The sequence below is a fragment of the Prionailurus bengalensis genome, chromosome B4 (genome assembly GCF_016509475.1).
Source record: "Prionailurus bengalensis isolate Pbe53 chromosome B4, Fcat_Pben_1.1_paternal_pri, whole genome shotgun sequence".
In the NCBI taxonomy this organism is placed as follows: Eukaryota; Metazoa; Chordata; class Mammalia; order Carnivora; family Felidae; genus Prionailurus; species Prionailurus bengalensis.
This window is the reverse complement of record NC_057358.1, coordinates 42,560,511-42,582,130: the sequence shown is the minus strand read 5'-3', so window position 1 is coordinate 42,582,130 and position 21,620 is coordinate 42,560,511. Positions and strand designations below refer to the sequence as shown.

The 21,620-nt window shown below is 51.4% G+C and overlaps 1 protein-coding gene across 1 annotated transcript; it reads left to right on the top strand.

Moving 5' to 3' along the window:
• Positions 1 to 601: 601 nt before the first annotated feature.
• FOXJ2 (forkhead box J2) lies at positions 602 to 21,405 on the top strand. Its single transcript, XM_043564666.1, has 11 exons — positions 602 to 1,400; positions 7,734 to 8,080; positions 9,598 to 9,672; positions 11,113 to 11,181; positions 11,365 to 11,505; positions 11,947 to 12,142; positions 14,823 to 15,230; positions 15,624 to 15,725; positions 16,557 to 16,766; positions 17,397 to 17,495; positions 18,653 to 21,405. Exons 2-11 carry the CDS (start codon positions 7,748 to 7,750, stop codon positions 18,739 to 18,741), a joined length of 1,722 nt encoding a protein of 573 aa, XP_043420601.1. The 5' UTR covers positions 602 to 1,400; positions 7,734 to 7,747; the 3' UTR covers positions 18,742 to 21,405.
• The last annotated feature ends 215 nt before the right edge of the window (positions 21,406 to 21,620 follow it).

Genomic DNA, 21,620 nt, shown 5'->3' with positions numbered 1-21,620 from the left:
CCCGCTGGAGAGAGCAGGGGGCCGCCGTCCCGCGCCGGGGCCCGGCGGCCGGGCGGCCGGAGGTGAGCGAGCGGCGGCGCGGCCCCCGGGGCGGCGGGCCGCGCGCCGCTCTCCCCCGCGCGGCGCACCCCGGCGGCGCTGCCCGCGGCTCGGCGCCGCCCGCTCCTCCTTAACCCGCGCCGGGAGGCGGCGGCGGCGGCGGCCGGGCGGGCGGGGGAGGGGGAGGGGCGCGGAGCGCGGCGCGGAGGCCGGGGAGGAGCCGGGGCCTGCAGCGGAGCCGAGCCGAGCCCGAGCCCGAGCCGAGCCCTGACACTGTCCGTCCGCCTTCAGGCTCCCCGGGAGCCCGGACTGGCCGCAGCCCGAGAGGTGGCAGCGCCGGGGGCCTCACGCGCCGGAGGGAGCGGACCGGACGGGACGGGACTAGAAGAGGCGCTGCCGCCACAGTGGCCGGGGACCGGCGACGGGAGCCGCGGCCTCCCGGACCCTGCTGCCCAGGCCAGCTCAGGGAGAGCGGGGAGTAGGAAAACCCCACCCTCGGGGGCACCCCCGGAGCGGAGGCGGGAGCGGGGACGGGGAGCAGCCTCTCTCCCGGCCGGAGGGAAGACCCTCACCACTCGGGCGAGGCAAGGGGGAGACCCCTGGAGGGGAGACTCTCTCCTTCGTAGGGGCGAGGAAAACCCCCATCCTGGCCCGGGGATAGACCTCCAGAAGTAGAAAGGGGTGATCTTACTAAAGGAAGCCGACCGAGTGAGACCGCCCCAGCGTGCCTCCACCCCTCCAAACGCACACTCTCAGCAGTTCAGGACTTTTCGAGGCGAAGAGAAAAGGGGGAAATGCCTATGGAGTAGGCGCCCTGCATCCTATCCAGTACTCACGGGGGAGAGGAGTCCTTGCATTCAGAAGCGGGGGACCCTCCAGGGACAGAAGAGGAGTCGGCTTTCAGCCTTTCAGGAGAGGGGAAGAACTGTCCCCTCAACTTCCTTGTACCTAGACAGTGGAACAGGGCAGAGCCCCTCCGCTCAGATCTCCAGCAGACACAAGGAGCCCTCCACTCCCGAAAGATCCACTTTGGGGGGGAGGGGGACTCCCCCAAGGGGGAGGAGACAACTCCTGGTTGGGAGAGGCTCCTCCCCTCCTCCCCAGGGGAACAGGCAGGGTGTGGGGGGTGTGCCACCTTCCCCAGGTAGGACCTCCTTCTCCCCCTCCCCCTCCCCCTCCTCCCTCCGCTCCTCACCTTCAGGGGACCCGGTTCCCCTCCCCAGCTTGGGATGCTCAGCCAAGTACGGGAAGAGCCACCGAGGATGACACGCTTCATCTGCCTTTGAAGAGGGGAGTCCCTCCAACCCCAAACTCCAGTACCAGGTGGTTCCCTCCCTTTGCTGGGGGAACCTTGGAGACAGGTTAGTACTCTCTTTCACCTTCTCTGTCCTCTTTAGTACTAGTGGGTGTAGGGGCTGAGCTGGTGGCTCGTGGGTTTCACTGCCGGGGAAGGTAGGGTAATAACTCAGAGAATCCCCAGGGCAATGTGTTCTGAGGAAGCTCTCGGATTCCAACTGACATCTTGCCGCCCAGGCTCTGGGAAATGGGCTTCTTTAGCGTTTGAGGACTAGACAGATGGGAGTCATTTGAGGTCCCCGGGGAAATGTACGTTTTCATGCTGACGGCAGAGGAAGATCAGCAAGCACCTGCATTTTCACAACGCCATCCATACGGCGTAATAATGATGGACACATCCCAACCGGACTCCCATACCCTCCTCCGTTTGGGGGCTTTTTTCACCCCAGAGTGGGCCCGCCCCAAAGTCATCGTGGCATCCCAGAGCCTGGACTTGACTTGCCTCCATTGGCATTGCATTTTCTTACCTTGGAACCCTGCCTCAGCTTAATGTCCAGCAGATCGTTTTCTCCCACCCCTGTGGTTACCGTCTCCTGGACAAGATGATCAGCCTGTCCCCACTCACCCTTCCTCAGACACCAGGAGGCCTTCTCTTGTGACATTCCCATTCCTGGATGGAATAAAATCTTCCGGCAATAAACACCAAAGGGAAAAGGGACAGCCCCCACATCCCAAGGCAAGAAGAAAGGGTGTAGGGAAGTCTAACTCCTGGGTCGAAGTTCCTCCCTGGGGCTGGCCCCGTACCACTGCCCCTGTGCCCTCCGCAGCTCCTGCCCTACACTGACAGGTCCTCAGGAAAAGGTAGATCCCGGATAGGAAGAGAGGGGTGCCGCTGCCTAGCCTCCTTCCACTCTTCCATCCGAATCAGTTGACCACCAGGGAGATTTGACCTCCGATGAGTTTTCTTTCAGAAGAGCACCTAACAGCTTCATCTTGTCCCTTCCTGTTTCTTGTTCGGTTCCGTGTCTCTGGAAGCTTATATTGAAGTTTGCTCTCATGAGACGTGAGCAGGAATCATCAAAGCCCAGACTCTTCAGAGAAGGCAGGAGAACTGTGCCAGGAAATCCCCGCTAGCTGACCCGGAGGGGGGCGCTGCGGTCAGCAGGGTGTCTTTCAGCCCGGGGTCGCTAGCTTTCCTGTTGTGCCATTAGCATCTGCCTCATCATCTGCAGGCACCTCACAGCCAAACCAAGTGGGAGGCTTCATCCTACGTGATTTTGGTGTTTTCTTCTTCTTTCTCTGACTGAGCCGTGGGGGGCTGCCTGAGTCCCTAAATGCGCATACTTGGTCCTGGAAGCTACCGGCTAGTAGTGTATGAGGCAGGGTTACGATCCGGCTTTTTACGGCTGTGCTATAGAAGGGCGGTCACGTGTTTCTTCATTCAGGTGAATGTGGCTCCTCTGTGTTTCGAGTGGTTACGTGTATGTGGAGACAGTTACGCATGTACTTTTCATGCGAAACCTCCAATCACCCAGAATCCTATGTTTCTGGTAGGCCTCTAGAAGCAGGTGCTCCTGTGCAAGGACCTAGAGAAGGTGCTGGTCAGGATGCTCTGCTTGGAGAAAAGGCTCGGCCTGCCCTGGCCGGTGGGAACCCTCCTGAATGGCTGCACGAAAGTCATCTCCTGCGGCAGGGCAGCTCAGGGTCAGCCTGGGGGCCACTTCTTCTAGAACTAGCAGGAGAGTTTAATTCCTTTTTTTTTTTTAATGTTTATTTATTTTTGACAGAGAGAGACAGAGCATGAGGGGGGGAGGGGCAGAGAGCGAGAGGGAGACACAGAATCTGAAGCAGGCTCCAGGCTCCGTGCTGTCAGCACAGAGCCCGACGTGGGGCTCGAACTCACGGACGGTGAGCTCATGACCCGAGCCGAAGTCGGACGCTCAACCCACTGAGCCACCCAGGCGCCCCGAGTTTAATTTATGATGTCTCTGGTCTCAAAAGCATGAGGATCCTTGGCTCTCAACTCTAGGACTCCCTCTCCCACCTCTTGAAGGAGCCGACTGTGGTGTAATAGCAGCTGATTTCTTTACAAAGTGCTTTCCCAGACACTGGAATGCAACCTGTTGAATGGCTCAGGGCAAACCACGTCCCAGAACTACCAGGTGTCCCACCACCGCACCGTGTAACGGCGGCCTGGCCGGGACTGGGTTTCCCTAATTTTCCCTGCCTCTGTGGAATCCGTTAGAAGCAGATGGCTGTGGGCCTGGATTAAGCTACGATTCGGAAAGGGCCGTTTTCCAGATCGCGTCTTTTACGACGAGACCTGGTTCTTGCTGAAAAACAAGAGATGATATGCCCTCACTCCTTCATCTTCGGAGTTGACTTCATCCTGGCCTCGGTCAGCACTGGGGTGACACGATCCCCCAAGGAAAAGTTTGGGGTTCTGACATCCCGAAAGCTACTGCAAGCTCAGCGCAGGTTTTGTAAACCGTGGCGGGCTTTGCTGCTTCCAGTCTTACCTCTCTGGTCTGTTTTCTAGTTTCTAATTTCTAATATTCTCTCCCCTCCTGCCCCATTAAAAAAAAAATAGCTATACTTACATAACACGTGCTAAATACTTTGAAAATATCAACTCGAGGCAATCGTTACAACAACCCTATGTAGGTGCGGTTATCATCTCTATTTTCTAGAAGAAACTGCAACACAGAGAGGTTAAGTAACTTGCCTGCGCTGGCACAGCCAGTGGGTTGTGGAGCCAGGATTGAAACCCAGGCGGCCTGGCTGGTAATTGGTAATGTGGTAAACTTAACCACTGCTCTGTTAGTTTTGGCATTCTGTACGTGGCAGGGAGTTATCGCTCCTTAATGCCTGACCTGGCACCACACAGGGAACACTTATTGGCCTTTCAGATAAAGCGGGAAGAAAACCGTGCCTCTTATTTGGGATCTTACACGTCTCATCCAGGATCAGTCTTCCGCTCCAACAGAGTGTCTTTCGGTTTTTCTCAGCCTTTCCCCCAGTACTGTAGTCTTCCTTAGAGGTCCTGTGGATCTGATGGAGCCTGCCCTCTGGCTGCCTTTCCCAGTTTCTATGGGTATTTCCTTTCAGTCTTCCAGCACGCAGAGAAGAATGTAGCCTGACTCAGGTTCTGCCCAAGCCCAGTGGCACGAGGCCCACCTGGAGAGAGAGGTCTGGGTAACTAGGTTGGTCGGACGGAGACATGGAAGTACCTCTTGTTTGCTTTTCTAATAATAGCTCTGAACATTAGCCTCGTGCCATTATTTTGGGGAGCATGGAATGCGGGGCAGCCACGAGCTCGTTAAGCTTCATTCACTTCCCTCCAGGGAGGAAGCTTTGGCAGTGTTTATGACTCCATCCCTTTTATTGAAGGGGGAAACCGAGGCATCAGGACTTTAGGGAGCAAGGGGTGGTTCGGGACATTTAGTGTTGGTGAGTCAGTGTCAAGGTGGGGAATAGAACCGAGGGAGCTCAGTCTCTGAGATCCTATGCATTAGGCTGCCCTTCAAGAATGGGGAAGTGGCGAGGGCAAGGAAGTCAGATGGGTAAAGGGAGAATGGTGCGAAAAGATCAGAAGGACCTTTTGCTGCAAGCGTCTTGTAGCTGGTAAGGTTAAGATATATTTTGAGCGCTGGGTGGTATCTGGAGGGCTGACCGGGAGGCTGCTGCGGAGAGGTTAAATTTAACCTCTCCTAACCTGCTTGCCGGGTTGCGGAGAGGGCAGGGCACAGAACAACTAGCAAAAGGCTGAGAGTGCTTCCCCTTCTGGAATTCACGGTGATCGGCATGTGCCACACGGGTTCTGTGAACCACTTGAAATTTACTCTGTAGATTGTCCCTGTCCAACGTGGGGAGACTTTCAAATGAAGCATCCTGGAAGTCTTCTGTGTTCTTAAGATGAGGTTTCCTAGGGATCTTGAGCAGGAGATAATGGGGGATTCTTTACAGGCCCCCCCCCCCCCATCCTTTCTGGGGAGGGTCCAGGGGAACTCTGGTCCTTGAGAACCTGCTGATTGTCATGTTACTGTTCAGCTGGGAAAACCCAGCTGTAGGACCGATTATTGCCCCAGGTGCCCTGCTTTATCCCAGATGTTACGGAGTTTTGACTTACTAATGTGCTAGGAGGTCTGGCGCTTCCTGGAATGATTAGATGTCCCTATCAGTTCCCAAGTTTCCATGATTTTTAAAAAATGTTTATTTATTTATTTTGAGAGAGAGAGGGAGAGAGAGAGAGGGAGGGGGAGAGAGAGAGAGAGAGAAAGAGAGAGAGAGAATCCCAAGCAGGCTTTACACTGTCCATGCCAAGCTCCATGCGGGGCTCGATCTCATGAATCATGAGATCATGACCTGAGCTGAAATCAAGAGTTAGATGCTCAACCGACTGAGCCACCGAGGTTTCCATGATTTTAAGGCCAGATGGTAGTGGTGGGCTGAAAAGGAGGATGGTGGGGAGAGAAGCTGAGGGTGAAGGGGAAGCCCCTTCATGATGCTATTTATAAACATAGCCTTTTTTTTTTTTTCCTTCCTCCTGTCAACAGTTCTTGGGTTTCAACTGGGTCTCTTGCTGCTCAGTCCCCTGAGGCACTAAGGTGTTTCCCTCACCCTTGTGGAGTGGGTGTGTCGCTGGTGAGGCCCACAGCACGGGGGACATGTGTGTACATGCAAAGATCGCGTGGGCGGGGACCTGGGGGGTGGGGTGGGGGAGAGGGACACGAGTGAGAACTCTGACCCTGAGGAGAAAGGGTGAATCTCAAGGGGAAGGGTCACCGGTCGAAGAGTGAGCTGACGGCCTGAAGGGTGTGTTGGAGTCCGGAGAGAGGGTTTGGCGGTCGTATCTGGGGTTGAGCTTTTTTACCTGCAAAGTGTATGGATTTGTGTGTGCCATGCTTGTGCATATTATCCGGGTGCGGATTTAGAGATCACATACGCGATGTGTTTCTGCCCAGGATTCTGAATGCTGAGGCGCGCCAGCCCCGGCTCCTCGCGACAGATGCCCCGGTGGGGCTCTCAGCAGGGGCAGGAGAAAGAAACACCGGCCCGCATCTCCCGGGCGGTGCAGGCACAAACCCGTCAGGCAGCAAGTGCTCCAGGGGCTTGCCGGCCTGGGCCGTAGGGGAGCGCCAAATGGCTACCAAGCGCTTCCTGCCAGCCTTTCTAGACCCTGCAGTACAGGCAGCACCCGGCGTTCTTCACCTTCCCCCGCGGAGACGTCACTCTAGCTACACCTCTCCGCCAGCAGGAGCGCCCAGGCGGTGTGGGTGGCGGCAGGGTGTGCAAACATCAGGCGTGGGCGGTCTGGCAGCGCCAGGAGTTTGCACGGAGGTGCAGCGAGCGTGTGTGTGTGCCTGGCTGGGAAGGAAGGAGAGAGGAGGAGGGCGGGAGAAGGGGAGCCAGCTCTTGGCCCCGGAGTGGCTATTTTTAGCCGGGCTATCTGATTGTTACCGGTGTGCACGCAGCCGGGTGTCTCCCGGGCTCCTTGAAGCCCGGCGGGCTGAGAGGTGGGAGGTCCTTGCTGATGCCTTCTTCCTGGTGTTGGTTTGGTGTCTGTGGGCGGGAGCTCGCCAGGGGTAGCCTTAAAGGTGCGAGGGCAGCCCTACTCAGGATCTGTTGCCTCTGTGTGACTCTGTGCTCTGCTGGTAATGTACGTTGTGTAGCCGATTGCGATCTCTGGGGACGTGGGCCACCGTTTGCGTGTGTGTCTCGCGTCCGATCTGTCCTTTGCTGGTTGTCATATGCAATTTATGCTTGGGATATACCTCATGTGCCTCAGGTGCGCATGTGTGGGAATCAACAGGGTGCGTGCTCAAATAGAGCTGATACAAAACATCGTTAGAAGTGTCGGTGTGTGCTTCGTTAGTGTGCATTTGTGTTTACTCAGACTGTTTTTCTTTACGTGTTCACTTGTGCTATCTATCTGGGATGTTGTATGTAATCAAACAAGCGTCACATGATCGCAGAGTAGACTTTGGCTGATTTTACCTGGTATATGAAGTTTTTGTTTTGTTTTGTTTTTTAATTACATAGTTGAAAATGTTATGTTGCAGGGTTTCAAGTAAGGAGGATGGAGGGCATAGCTCAATTCCGTGGGTGGTTTGATATCTCTCTTAGTCCTGAAGGAAGGGAGAGAGTCCTATTGGCTTGTCCTATGTTAAGATGTAAGTACCAATCTGTCATCCGATAGACGATTGGTGATACGTTGTTCGGGGGCTTTGGGAACACTTGGCTGCGGGCCTTCCCATGACAGTCTCCTGTGGGAATTATAGTGCGAAGAAACTCTACTTCCCTGAAAGCACAAAGATTTGAATATTATTTGCCGCTAGTAAGCAGAGGTTACACTCCCCTATTCTATTTTCCTCTCCCCTTTGTTCTCTTCTGTGCAGAACCCAGAAGTACCATGGCTTCTGACCTAGAGAGTAGCCTCACCTCCATAGACTGGCTCCCCCAGCTGACCCTTCGAGCTACCATTGAGAAGCTTGGGAGTGCCTCCCAGGCTGGGCCTCCAGGTGGCGGCCGCAAGTGCCCGCCGGGCTCACCCACAGATCCGAATGCCACCCTGAGCAAAGACGAGGCAGCTGTCCACCAGGATGGCAAACCACGGTACAGCTATGCCACCCTCATCACCTATGCCATCAACTCCTCTCCTGCCAAGAAGATGACCCTCAGCGAGATTTACCGCTGGATCTGTGACAACTTCCCCTATTACAAGAACGCTGGCATCGGTTGGAAGGTGGGATGGCTTCTGTAGCCTGCGCTTATTTTCAGCCCTTGACAACCTTTTCCTCGACTTTTGTTTCTTCCTATAACCTGGTCCGGTTCGCTCTGACCTGTTGCAGAGATGTGCGAACTTAAAAATCTTACCATTTCCCATCCCCTGCTCTTTTTCAGAGTTGAACAACTTTCATAAGGTATAGCAGGGAAACTCCAAGGGATACCGAGCTACTGAGTGTAGTTATGAGGACGGCAGGATGCTTGTTGCTCGTCATACCCTCTTATCTTCTGAGTCCTCAAAAAGGAGATTCATTCATTTCACAAATGCTTATTGCCACGCTGCTATGTTCAAGTCACTGTGCAAGGCATGGCATTGCTCCTTCCTACCTAGAGGTAGGAGCCTCATCAGATTCCCAAAGCTTCATTGCACATAATCCTCATCTTTTAAAGAATCGTATGCCACTAATAATAATAATAATAATAAGGTCCTTCACCAACACCTCATCCGCCAAGCAAGTCCTAAGAGGATAAGTTGTTTGGCTGGAGCTAAAGGAGGAAGGAAACTCCTCTTCCAGGCAGAGAAGGAAGACTGATGTTCTCAGTCTTTTAGAAGCGCAACTCATCTGCCAATTGTTGAGTAGGGCTGGGACTCTAACGCAGTTCTTTCGCTCTGCAAATCACCAGTTAATGTACAAACCAGATGATGAGCTGGAGACTATTAAAGGCGTTCAGGTTTTCCTTGATGAATATGCCCCCGCCACAGACCACAACCCCCAACCTCACCCAGCACACATAGGCAACGTGGCTTCTTTCCTCCAAATGTGAGCATTCCGTGGGCGGTTGAGAAAACAAAAGGTGGACCTGTGCCGTTGTTTTGCTCCTAATTTATGTTTTGTTTTTATTTACATAAACCGTTTTCAAGTGTTATTCTTTGACCACGGATAGAATGAATTAAGAAACTGGACAGACGTGATTTCAAAAAGCATTTTTTTTTTAATGTTTATTTATTTTTGAGAGAGACAGAGACCACATGTGAGTGGGTTAGGGGCAGAGAGAGAGGGAGACACAGAATCCGAAGCAGGCTTCAGGCTCCGAGCTGTCAGCACAGAGCCCGACGCGGGGCTCAAACCCACGAACTGGGAGATCATGACCTGAGCTGAAGTCGGACATTCAACCGACTGAGCCACACAGGCCCCCCTGGACAGATGTGATTTTGAGGCGTTTATAAGCCTATTTTCAGTTGGGTGGAAAGATTGAAAAACTACATAATCAGATTATATACTTCTTTTATATACTGGAAGCACCTGGTGGTCAAGTTTATAGCCATTACCTCCCATCAGTTTAATTTCTGCATTTTCGTGTCTCATTGCTCTTGCTGTCTAGTAGGTAAGTTCCTCCATCAGTAAAGAGGTGCTCAGTTTGCTTGGTACTTGAACTTTATTGTGTGTTATGTCCTTTGGTGTCCCTCTGTGTCCTATTGGAAAATTTTCTGCTTTACACAATGCTCAAAGCTAACTTGCTTCTCTGTTTCCCTAGAATTCAATTCGGCACAACCTTTCTCTCAACAAGTGTTTCCGGAAGGTGCCCAGACCTCGGGATGACCCTGGGAAGGTGAGACACTCCTGTAAGCATTGAAAGAAGGGGCAGGAAGGAGAGAGGAGCAGTTGACAGCCCAGAGTCCTGTGGCTGTTTTAATTATCCAGAAGAGGAAATCATGTTAATTAGAGAAGCAGCTTTATTTTTTCTCAAAGGAACAGCGTGGCTATCAAGCTTGTGGGCCTCCACTGGCACGAGTGACTAAGAAAGATGGTGAAAGGGGCGCCTGGGTGGCTCAGTCGGGTTAGCGTCCAACCTCGGCTCAGGTCATGATCTCACGGTTCATGAGTTCAAGCCCCACGTCGGGCTCTGTGCGGACAGCTGGGAGCCTGGAGCCTGCTTCGGATTCTGTGTCTCCCTCTCTTTCTCTGCCCCTCCCCAGCTTGCACTCTGTCTCTCCCTCTCTCAAAAATAAATAAACATTAACAACAACAACAAAAAAAATTTAAAAAAAAGAAAGATGGTGAAATCTTATTTTTAAATAGACTTATTTATGGTAAAGTTGACTTTAATGCTGTCTTTTTTAATGTGTGGTACTCTTTCTAGATGTAAAAGGTGGACTTCAGAACCTTTGTAGGAACTTTTCTGTACAAAAATCCCATGACTTTTATCTTTAAAGGGGAAAAGAGATAGACCAGTTTCTTCATTGGATCAATGTGGACACTAGAGTTCAGGAGAGCCTTGCCTCAGATCACACAGAAGGGAAGGGTTGTGTCTGGACATTTCCAACTCTTTGAACTAGATACCAATGTTTTGGCCCTCCAGAACAATCCAGGCCTATGTTTGGGCCACTGGGCATACCTCTGACATACTCGTTGGGCTTTTAGGACATATTTACTCCTCAAAAATAGCCAGTTCCCTCAGGATTCTGTGTGATTCTCCATTTCTTTTCCTTTTGCTTTTCTTTTTTTCAAAAATTTTTTTTAACGTTTATTCATTTTTGAGAGACAGACAGAGACAGAACATGACCAGGAAGGGGCAGAGAGAGAGGGAGACTCAGAATCTGAAGCAGGCTCCAGGCTCTGAGCTGTCAGCACAGAGCCCGACGCGGGGCTCGAACTCACGAACTGCGAGATCATGACCTGAGCTGAAGTCGGATGCTCAACCGACTGAGCCACCCAGGTGCCCCTCCTTTTTCTTTTCTTTTTTTTTTTAAGTTTATTTAATTATTTTGAGACAGAGCGTGAGAGGGAGAGAGAGAATCCCAAGCAGGCTCCACACTGTGAGCGCAGAGCCCAATGCAGGGCTTGAACTCAAAACCCTGAGATCATGACCTGAGGCGAAACCAAGAGTCGGACGCTTAACTGACTGAGCCACCCAGATACCCCTCTCCAGTTATTTTTCTTAATATGACTTATTTGTTGGTGAAAATCCTCCCAAATATCTGCTTTACCAAAGGTGGGAATTTCCGTGTGTAATGATTTTGTTTTCTGTGGGGATGGGTTCTCCTTCCAGGGCTCTTACTGGACGATCGACACCTGCCCTGACATCTCCCGGAAGAGAAGACACCCTCCAGATGATGATGTAAGTCCCCACCTCGTGGGGAGGGGCTGCTTCTGCTCCACCTGCTCCTTCCGCAACCTTTCCCGTATTTTCAGTCCTTTTCTATGTTTGGGGCAAAGGAGGAATGCCCGCGGAGGTGAAACCATGGGTCTTGGGAGGATGTTTAGTTTCTACGTATGGATTTTGTTCTTTCACAATCCTTAGCTATCTCAAGACTCGCCAGAACAGGAGGCAAGCAAGAGCCCACGGGGAGGCGTTCCAGGGAGTGGAGAAGCCTCACTGCCTTCCGAGGGGAATCCTCAGATGTCCCTTCAGAGCCCCACATCTATCACCAGCTACAGCCAGGTAAGAAGAGAGGTGTCAGGTGCCTAGGGATGGGTGGATGGGGGTGGGGGGCAGTTGAATGGTTTCATATATCTGCCAGTTCAAAACTATGTACTGGGGATTTGTGATGCAGTAGGAGATAAATTGGGAAGGAAGGGGAAAGCACAAGAGGGAAGCTGAGAGGTGGACGTAACAGAACTTGGAGAATGATCAGGGGGAATAAAGTGGTAAGAAGAGAAGAAGGGGAGCCAGAAGGTTAGGAGAAGGGAAGATGGATGGAACATAAGAAAAGGGCTAGAGGTAATCGTGGTAGGAATAAGTGAGACAGAAGGAGAAAATGATGTTCATTCACTGAAAAGTCAGGAGAGGATGACGGCAAGCCAGGGAGCTTGGTGACCATTCCAGGGCTGTTTTGGTCCTTATTTAGGACATGCATCAAGTCTTTCTTACTCCTTTTTGCAGGGCACAGGATCTGTGGATGGCGGAGCAGTGGCAGCCGGGGCTCCAGGCCGAGAAAGCGCTGAGGGTCCCCCTCCCCTGTATAATACCAACCATGACTTCAAGTTCTCCTACTCAGAGATCAATTTTCAGGATCTAAGTTGGTCCTTTCGCAACCTCTACAAATCCATGCTGGAGAAATCTTCCTCCTCTCAGCATGGTGAGTCTGCACTTGGGATGAGAGCATGAACATCTTCTGCTTATACTTGTACTTCTGAATGGGTGGTGACGTTCTCTTCTCTCCCATCTGTCTTATTTTTTTTTTAATGTTTCTTTATTTTTGAGAAAGAGACCGAACATGAGCGGGGGAGGGGCAGAGGGAGAGGGAGACACAGAATCCGAACCAGGCTCCTGGCTCTGAGCTGTCAGCACAGAGCCCGATGCGGGGCTCGAACTCACGGACTGTGAGATCATGACCTGAGCTAAATAAAATTGGACGTTTAACTGACTGACCCACCCAGGCACTCCTTTTTAGTTTTTTAAAAAATGTTTATTTTTGAGAGAGAGAGAGCATGCAAGTTGGGAAGGGGCAGAGAGACAGGGAGACAGAAGATCTGAAGCGGGCTCTGTGCTGACAGCAGAGAGTCCTGTGTGGGGCTTGAACTCACCTGAGCCAAAGCCTGATGCTTAACCAACTGAGGCACCCTGGTGTCCCTTTTTCAACTTTTTAATGTCTGTTTATTTATTCTGAGAGAGAGAGCAAGCACGAGAAGCAGGAGGGACAGAGAGAGAGGGAGAAAGAGAATCTCAAGCAGGCTCTGTGCTGCCAGCACAGAACCCTACATGGGGCTCGATTTCACGAACTGGGAGATCGTGACCTGAGCCGAAACGAAGAGTTGGACGCTTAATCCGCTGGGCCACCCAGGCGCCCTGGCCTTTTATCTTATTTACTTATTTATTTTTTTTTAATTTTTTTTTTAACGTTTATTTTATTTTTGAGACAGAGACGGAGCATGAACGGGGGAGGGGCAGAGAGAGAGGGAGACACAGAATCGGAAGCAGGCTCCAGGCTCTGAGCCATCAGCCCAGAGCCTGACGCGGGGCTCGAACTCACGGACCGTGAGATCGTGACCTGAGCTGAAGTCGGACGCTTAACCGACTGAGCCACCCAGGCGCCCCATCTTTTATCTTATTTTTAACACAAGGGGAGGGTGGTCACTGGTCAGGGGAAGCATCTCATAAAATAAAATTGTTTCTGGAGTCCAGCTCTTCTGGCTTAGTTCTGAAGGACAGCCGTTTCAATAGGCAGGCTAGGTTATTAGCTTCAGAAAGCGAGTTGGAGGGATTCCCCTTTCCAGAACGAAGGGCAGTGACTTTATGGCTGAACGCAGGTCATTTAGAGGATGGCCACGAGGGGGCAGCAGTGGTATCCTTACCCTCAGAACTCCTGCTGTTGTGAGACAATTTTTTAGCATTTTTATATTTATGTCGGTTTTTAGTAGGAAAAATCTCAAACATCTGCAAAACTAGAGAAAACTGTATAATGAGCCCTTACGTTTCCAACTTTAACACAGCCCAGTTTTAACAGCTACCAATATATTTTTTTAGTTAATTTATTTATTAAAACTTTTTTTTTTTTAAGGTTCTTTATTCATTTGAGAGAGAGAGGGGGCACAAGCAGGGGAGGGGCAGAGAGGACAGACAGCATCTGAAGCAGGTTCTGTGCCATCAGCGCAGAACTGTGAGTTCACGACCGCAGAACTGTGAGTTCACAGCTGAGATCAAGAGTTGAACACTTGGGGCGCCTGGGTGGCGCAGTCGGTTGGGCGTCCGACTTCAGCCAGGTCACGATCTCGCGGTCCGTGAGTTCGAGCCCCGCATCGGGCTCTGGGCTGATGGCTCAGAGCCTGGAGCCTGTTTCTGATTCTGTGTCTCCCTCTCTCTCTGCCCCTCCCCCGTTCATGCTCTGTCTCTCTCTGTCCCAAAAATAAAATAAACGTTGAAAAAAAAAATTTTTAAAAAAAGAGTTGAACGCTTAACCAACTGAACTACCCAGACACCCCTGTTTATTTTTGAGAGCGAGAGAGTTCGCGTGTGTGAGCTAGAGAGAGGCAGAGAGAGAGGGAGGGAGAGAATCCCAAACAGGCTCCATGCTGTCAGCAAGGCTCAAAACCACAAACCATGAGATCATGACCTGAGCCGAAACCAAGAGTCAGACTCTTAACCAACTGAGCACCTAGGCGCCCCTAACAGCTACCAGTATTTTTCAGCTTGTTTCATTTACCACCCAGCTTTTTTTTTTTTTAATTGGAGTAATTTAATGAACTTCTCAGACATATCATCCCGCCTATAGATACGATATCAGTATGCATCCTTAATGATGGAGACTTGGTTATCGGGGGAGGGGCAGGAGAGAGGGAGATACAGAATCGGAAGCAGGCTCCAGGCTCTGAGCTGTCAGCACAGAGCCCGACGCGGGGCTCGAACTCGCAGACCACAAGATCATGACCCGAGCAGAAGTCGGACGCTCAACCGACCGAGCCACCCAGGCGCCCCTATAATTTACTTTTTAAACTTCACCTGATTTCTGACTTCTTTTGAGACCATGGTTCCGGGCCTCCTGCCAGGTCCCCGAAGAATAGCACAAAGAGGCACATGCTGATCTTTTTGCTGAAATTTCGGCAGTTGCCACGCTGTCAAGGCCCTCCCTCTGCCTGTGAAACCTGCAGAGGTCGGGGAGCGGTGGGAGGCAGACGGGGCCGAGGGGACCCTTGCTGTCCCAGAACGCCCGTACCCTTTGAAGCCTGGGGTTTCTGGCCTCCCACCTCCAGCCCGTGGAAGTCCCTCTTGGCCGAAAAACGCGTTGCCCGATTGGCTCTCCTGCTTGCTCCGCCCCGCAGGCTTTTCGTCTCTCCTGGGGGACATGCCGCCCTCCAACAACTACTACATGTACCAGCAGCAGCCGCCGCCACCTCAGCAGCAGCAGCAGCCGCCGCCACAGCCGCCACCCCAACAGTCCCAGCCGCAGCAGCAGCAGCAGCAGCAGGCAACGGCCCAGGGCCCCTCGACTGTCGGGGGCGCGCCCCCGCTGCACACCCCGAGTCCGGATGCTTGTACCCCCCCAGGGGGGAAACAAGCTGGGGCCGAGGGCTACGGGCCTCCCTCCGTGATGGCCATGCACCCACCCCCACTGCAGCACGGAGGCTACCGCCCGCACCAGCACCACCCGCACGCCCATCCTGCCCAGCCACCGCCTCCGCCGCCACAGCAGGCACCAGGCCAGGCTCCTGTCAATAGTACTGGCTTTGGTGAGTAAGGACGTGCCGGGAGGCCCCACGGAGGGCCGACTGACCCCCCCCCCCCCCCCCCCCCCCCCCCCGGTTCGGACTGTCGACTGGAGATGCGGTCGGTTCGGAAGTTACGGTTCGCTCGTCTGAGTGAGCCCAACTTGCCACCTGGGGCTCTGTCTTCTGGAATTCTCGGACCAGCCGCGATTGCTGGACGTAGTCTCCGGCCTGCCCTCGAGGCTGCCCATCCCTAGAGCGCCGGTAGCTCTTCCAGTCCTCAGTCTCCAGGGAGGGAGATTGCGAGATGGTGTTTGTGATGTGATTGAGGACCTGGCATGCGGGCGGCCCGCCGTCGGCTGGCTGCCGGCTTACCCTTCCCTCCGTTTCTTACCCACTTGCCCGTTCTCTCTCCAGCCTTTCCTCCTGACTGGTGCTGCAATATCGACTCCTTAAAGGAAAGCTTTAAGATGGTGAATCGGCTCAACTGGTCCAGCATTGAACAGTCACAGCTCTCAGGTTAGTGGTGAAAAGGTGGTGACCGGAGGGCAGGGGAAGACAGCGTTAGCGGAAAACCCAGTAGGAACCAGAACCAGAAGGGGAAGTTTGAGGGTGAAGGACTCCACTGCTTCCCCTCCATATTTCACGGGGTGGACGATGCCGATGTTCTTTTCAAAGTAATTTTAATTAATTTTGCCTTAACGCACTCAAAGTATGGCGGTGTTTTTATCCTAGCCACTTCTGTCCCCGGAGAGGGAAGGCTGTCAGGAATTCAGAAACCTGGACCACCATTTTGCAGTTTTTTTGTTTGTTTGTTCATTTTACATTCATTTATTTTTGAGACACAGAGTGAGTCACAAGCACAAGTGAGACACAGAGCACGAGCGGGGGAGGGGCAGAGAGAGAAGGAGACACAGAATCTGAAGCGGGCTCCAGGCTCCGAGCAAGCGTCCAGCACAGAGCCCGACGTGGGGCTCGAACCCACGAACCGTGAGATCATGACCTGAGCCGACGGCGGTCACTTAACCGACTGAGCCACCCAGGCGCCCCGCCATTTTGGCGTTTTGTCACCGCTTACTACCAGCGTGACTACGGCTAATTCACTCACTCGCTTGGAAATTTTCTTTTCTTTACCAGTACGATGGAAGTTATAAGAAGAATTTAGTAAGGAACGACTAGAAGAAGAAGAGTTTGAAAACGTAGAGCCCCAAGAGATGTCGATTACTGCTGGCAATGAGTATAGCCAGTGGTGTTGACTTTTGATGTGGCTGGAACAGTGACAGGGGGTAGATACGGTAGGGGCTTGGGGACCTCTGCAGAGGGTAGCATTTCTTGCTTCTCTGTTTGCAGAGCTGATGGAGTGTCTGCGACAGGCAGAGCAGAAGAACTGGAGCCTCGACCAGCATCACATTGCCAATCTGTGTGACTCGCTCAACCACTTCCTTACTCAGACTGGTCACGTGCCCCCCCAGGGGGGCTCCCACCGGCCACCAGCCCCTGCCCGTATCGCTGACTCCTGTGCCCTTACCGGTGGCAAGCAAGAGCCAGCCATGAACCCAGGTAGTGAACAAAGCAAGTTGCCGAGGGGGTGGAGCTTGTAATGAGAAGGGAGGGGGAGGCAGAGGGGAATTGAGAAAAACCGTCTGATGGGCGGCGGTGACCCACACTGGGCGGTGGGACTAGTTTGGCTGCTATGCTGACTGACTGAACAGCTCTCGTGTCGGTAAAGTCCTATACGGAAAACCTGTGTGATTCCTTTGTACACCTTAATTTGGGAGACTAGAATTACTTAAGGAAAGGGAAGGGAAAGGGCCCATTCCAAATTTGTGTCTCAGCAACCCCTGCCCGCATCATATCAGGCGGAGTTGAGATTCGCTAGTTACGTGAGCTTCAAACCAGTGAAATGAGGGATTCAATGATCACGTTTCTATATTGGGTCATGCTTCTAATAGCTATGGTATTTCACAGTTTTAGGGACAATTAGGGTCCCTTTTCACACGGAGTGGGGAAGACTGATAGCTCCTGCAGAAAGCCTTTACGCCTGCTGGAGCTACAGAACAGAGTAGGGAAGGGAGAAGACATTCAGAGGAGGAAGCATTACTCCCTTTCCTTTCTCTATTGGGCCCTCCTTCATTGAGTATAGTGAAGCATCTTCAAGGAACTCAAATAATTCTTGTCTTGCTTTGGCAGTGAACTCTTATGTGCACCCACAAGCCCCCCACCTCTACCCTGGCCCGTCACCAATGTACCCGATCCCCACCCAGGACTCAGCAGGATACAATCGCCCAGGTAAGAGCCAGGAAGCTTTTTTCTCCAACAACCCAACGCTGTCTACCCTGACGAGTTGTCTTGTTTTCCTCTGGCACTGAGCCTGCCTTCTCTTTCCTTTTGACCTGCCCCTGCTGGGAGTGGGTGAGCCTTCATGATTTCCAAGGCCAGAGGGCAGGCCCCTTGCTAGGGAGGTATAGGTCCTGGAAGCCTAAGGAAGACTGACTGACTTTATTTATTTATTTCTTAAAGTCTTTTTAAAAATGCTTATTTATTTTTGAGAGAGAGAGACTGAGTGTGAGTGGGGAGAGAGGGAGACACAGAATCCAAAGCAGGCTCCAGGCTCCGAGCTGTCAGCATAGAGCCCGACGCGGGGCTTGAACTCATGAACCATGGGATCGTGACCCGAGCCGAAGTCGGACGCCCAACCGACTGAGCCACCCAGGCGCCTCAAGACTGATTTGCTTTAAACGTAACTTGTGCCTGCAATAACAAAAGGAAGTAAAAGCATCCATATAAACGAAAGATGGAGAACATTTATGTCTAGCTTTGGAATCTAGATGGGAGATATGCTCAGGCAGTTACAGTGAACATGTTATACAAATGGACCTGCTTTGTGCCCATGTCTGCATTCCTGTCACCCGGCTTCTAGTATCAGGGGCCTGGGACTGAACTATCTCTGTTGCGGGTGGGGGCGGAGTGGGGGGGAGTTGAAGGAAGACCGTAACTTGCCATAAATAGTATAAAATTAACTGGTTGTTCACTTTAAATCACTATTATTTTCCCACCTAACCCCAAGTGTTTTCAGTGTTTCGGGTGAACATCTGACACTTTCTCCATGTGTTCCTTATCCGTGTAGTACATACACAAATTTCTGTTCTGTGATTTCATGTAACAGTACATTCTGTGCATTTTTTTTTCATTGCTACGTGGTCTTCATAAGTATAATTCTTAGTGCCTGCCTACTGTGACATTGCCATGTAACCCTGTTTACTCTGGTTTATTTCCTGAGACCCAGCCGGAGTGGTGGCTAAGCAACGAAAATAACTCTGGGCTGATAAGGGCAATAGTTTCTCCAGCCCTTCGTGGAATTATTTGGGGCGTAGCACTGCCTGTCTAGGTTGCGAGAATAGCTTCCCGTCCGCTCTCCTTTTAATTTCTTCCTGTCTTTCCCACAGCACACCATATGGTCCCTCGGCCACCGGTTCCACCTCCTGGTGCCAATGAGGAGATCCCTGATGACTTCGACTGGGACTTGATCACTTAGGGCATCACGGAGTGTGGCCACGAGCCCAAGGCTGGGTGGTGAAGTCTGGCAGTGGGGCAAGAGCAGCCCCAGCCCATCCCTTCCTCCTTGCCTGTATATAGTTATATATTCTCTTTTTTTCTTGCTCTGTCAGAGAAGCCACCGCAAGATGCTGCCGAAGATAACCCCCCCCTTTCCTACCTCCTTCTTCCTCTTTCTTCTTGTTTTTTTCCCCTAATTCTTTTATTATTATTCTTATTATGGTATTATTATTATTATTATTGTTATTATTATTATTGGTTATATGCTGTTCCCAGGCTCCTGTCCCTACTCCACGGACCATGTCCACCCCTTGCTAATTTAAAATCATCTGGCTGGAAGGGGAGGCCCCGATGGCTGCAGAGAAGGGTTTCCAACTTTGATTTACCTTTCTCTTTGAGAAACTCGATGCTAATCCCACCTTTTGGCCCTAAATCGTTTTCTGTTCCTGTCAGTTCAGTCCAGTCCTAGAGAAGCCACCTTATCGAGTAAAAGGGATCTGAAACACTGCTTGGCAGCCGCGAATTTGCAGGTTTTACTCAATGGTGCTAATTTTGTCCTCCGAGCTCTTCCTTGTCCCTTTATATCTCCAATCCTTCCTTCTGCCGAGCCTCACTCCCCATCAAGGGCCAAGAGCGATGGAGGGTGACGATAAAATCCTAGTGGAATAAGAGGTCTGGGGTGGGTCGAGTCAAGTACTGTAGAGGGGCGATAGAATATAAAACAGTCAGAAATTGGGTATATGCTACTAGAAACTTCCATTGGCTCGTTCTTAGCCCTCTGTCTGTTGGGGATAGATTTGGTCTTGGCCGGAACTCTGCTTCTGTGATAGGGACGAGGACAACCATTCAGTATAGGTTGGGCTTTTAGGAGATGGCTTCAGTTCAACCCTTCTGGAAATCCGCTGTGGCTCTTATTTGCATTTGCAAATGATCCTTCAATCCCTTTTGCCCATTCGGCAAATTTTATTTTGTCCTCCTCCAGCTGTTTGCTCAGTTCCTTCCCTTTTATTTTTCTTCCCCCATTTTCTGGAACTCTCAAGAAAGAAAAGTGAGCCATTCTCGCCCTCTTAGTCTCATCCTATGCTAGGACAACATGGGAATCTCTTTCCCGCTGATCAGAGCAGAACCGAACCTTTAGTGGTAGCGGTGGGAGGGTGGGGGAAGGAAATAGGAGTCGGCATACACATGGGTAGGGAATATTGCAGTTATTTAACTATGTGGGCAAATAACTTCTCTCAGAATCCAGATCACTGGGGCTGAAGCTTTCGCGATTAGGCTTTTGAGGGGTGAAGGAGATAGGTTGTGGGGAGTACGTAATCTAGAGGGGAGAGTTTATGAGGATCAAAGGAGACTCCCAGAATAAGGTACGGGGACAACTTCTCTCCAACGAGGAGTGGCCGTGAGTTACTGTTGCAAAGTACTTAGTGTGTACTTAATGTTAATTGTTGAATACGAGTTATGAGAGGGAAAAACAATTTTACTTCTGTTTTCATTTCCCTGAATGTTCGCTTTCTGGAAGCTACAGGGCAAAATGTAAGGAATGGACAAGGCCACTCTCTCTGTGATTTCTGCTTTTCGTTCACATTCTTTTATTTACCGATGACTTCCAGGAGATCTAGCTTTCCGCTCCTCGGCTTTTCCCCCTCACCCACCCCTCCCTCTCTTTGTAAGGGGGTTGTACACGAGAGCTTGTTGAAGAAGGCTGAAGCAAAGGGGCAAGAAAGGGCGGTTAACTAAAGAGCACTTTATTTCTGTGAAGTTCTGTGTAAGAAATGGGGGTATGAGTGGCTTGAATCCCCCGTTGTGTTGGAGGGCAGTCAGTGGGGTTGAAGTATGACATAATATTTCCCATTGGGGAAAAGGAGAATTTCTCTCAGAGGGTGGCAAAATGCCTTTGCCCCGTGTTCCTATTCTAGGCATCTGTTCCTTATTCCTTCCAGTCAAGGTGCCTCCTACATACACCCTGCCATCTGTTCTCCCCAAGATTCCCCCTTTACAAGTGATGAGTGATGATCACTTCTCTTTTCTAAGCCCCTTTTCTACTCCGATCCACACAGGATCTGCGAGGGTAGACTAAATTGTACATGTAAATGTTCCTTGTTTATAATTCATCTGTGTCTTCTGGAAACTAGTCTCATTAAGGCTCTGGCGGGCAGCTGGAGTAACTGAAATTTGGGACTAGGGCTGAAGATCGGCTCTCAGACCTCCTGAGATGTTTAGCTCCCTTCCATTGAACTCAGCCTTGCTAAATGGCACAGGACAAAGCTGACCCTCTTTGGGCCTCAGTTTCCCCTCCCCTCCATGAGATGGAAAGAATACTACTTTTTTTGGAGAGTCCGGCATTGCTGGCCTCGAAGTATAGTTGTTGTTGTATTGGGTGATGTGTGCAAAACCGCACGAGCTCACTGCCTACAAGAGGAAATAGGGGAGAAATTTGGAGGAGAGGGACAGAAGGAGCAGTTACTTGGTAGAGGTCCACCCATCCTTGCTTTCCTCTCTTCAACCCCCATGTTTCTGGTTTGGTGAGTCCTTCATACCACCCATAATGCTTTGCATTGGTGCAGGCTGGCAAGGGGGTGTTTGGTCTCACAAGTTGTTGTTGTTTTTTGCATGCTTTCTTAATAAAAAAAAAAAAAAAAAAAAAGGAAGACGAATGTTGACGCTTTTATCTTACTGGTGCCGGTCTCAAATGTCTTTTGGCCAGGGTAGGAAGGGAGAAAAGCGGAAACATTTGTTTTCAGTTGGCCTTGTAGCCCTCCCCGCCCTCCCACCACTGGGTTTGATTGGTGGATTTTGAAATTTTTTGGTAAGATTCAGGGGGAAAGAAGAATCAAAACACATGCTTTTATTTTTTTTTTA

Bases quoted from the DNA above. Each gene is read 5' to 3' on its own strand.
- FOXJ2 (XM_043564666.1), top strand. From the start codon at position 7,748: ATGGCTTCTGACCTAGAGAGTAGCCTCACCTCCATAGACTGGCTCCCC. The intron at 9,673-11,112 runs GTGAGACACTCC...TTCTCCTTCCAG, and splicing joins CTCGGGATGACCCTGGGAAG to GGCTCTTACTGGACGATCGA. The intron at 11,506-11,946 runs GTAAGAAGAGAG...TCCTTTTTGCAG, and splicing joins CTATCACCAGCTACAGCCAG to GGCACAGGATCTGTGGATGG.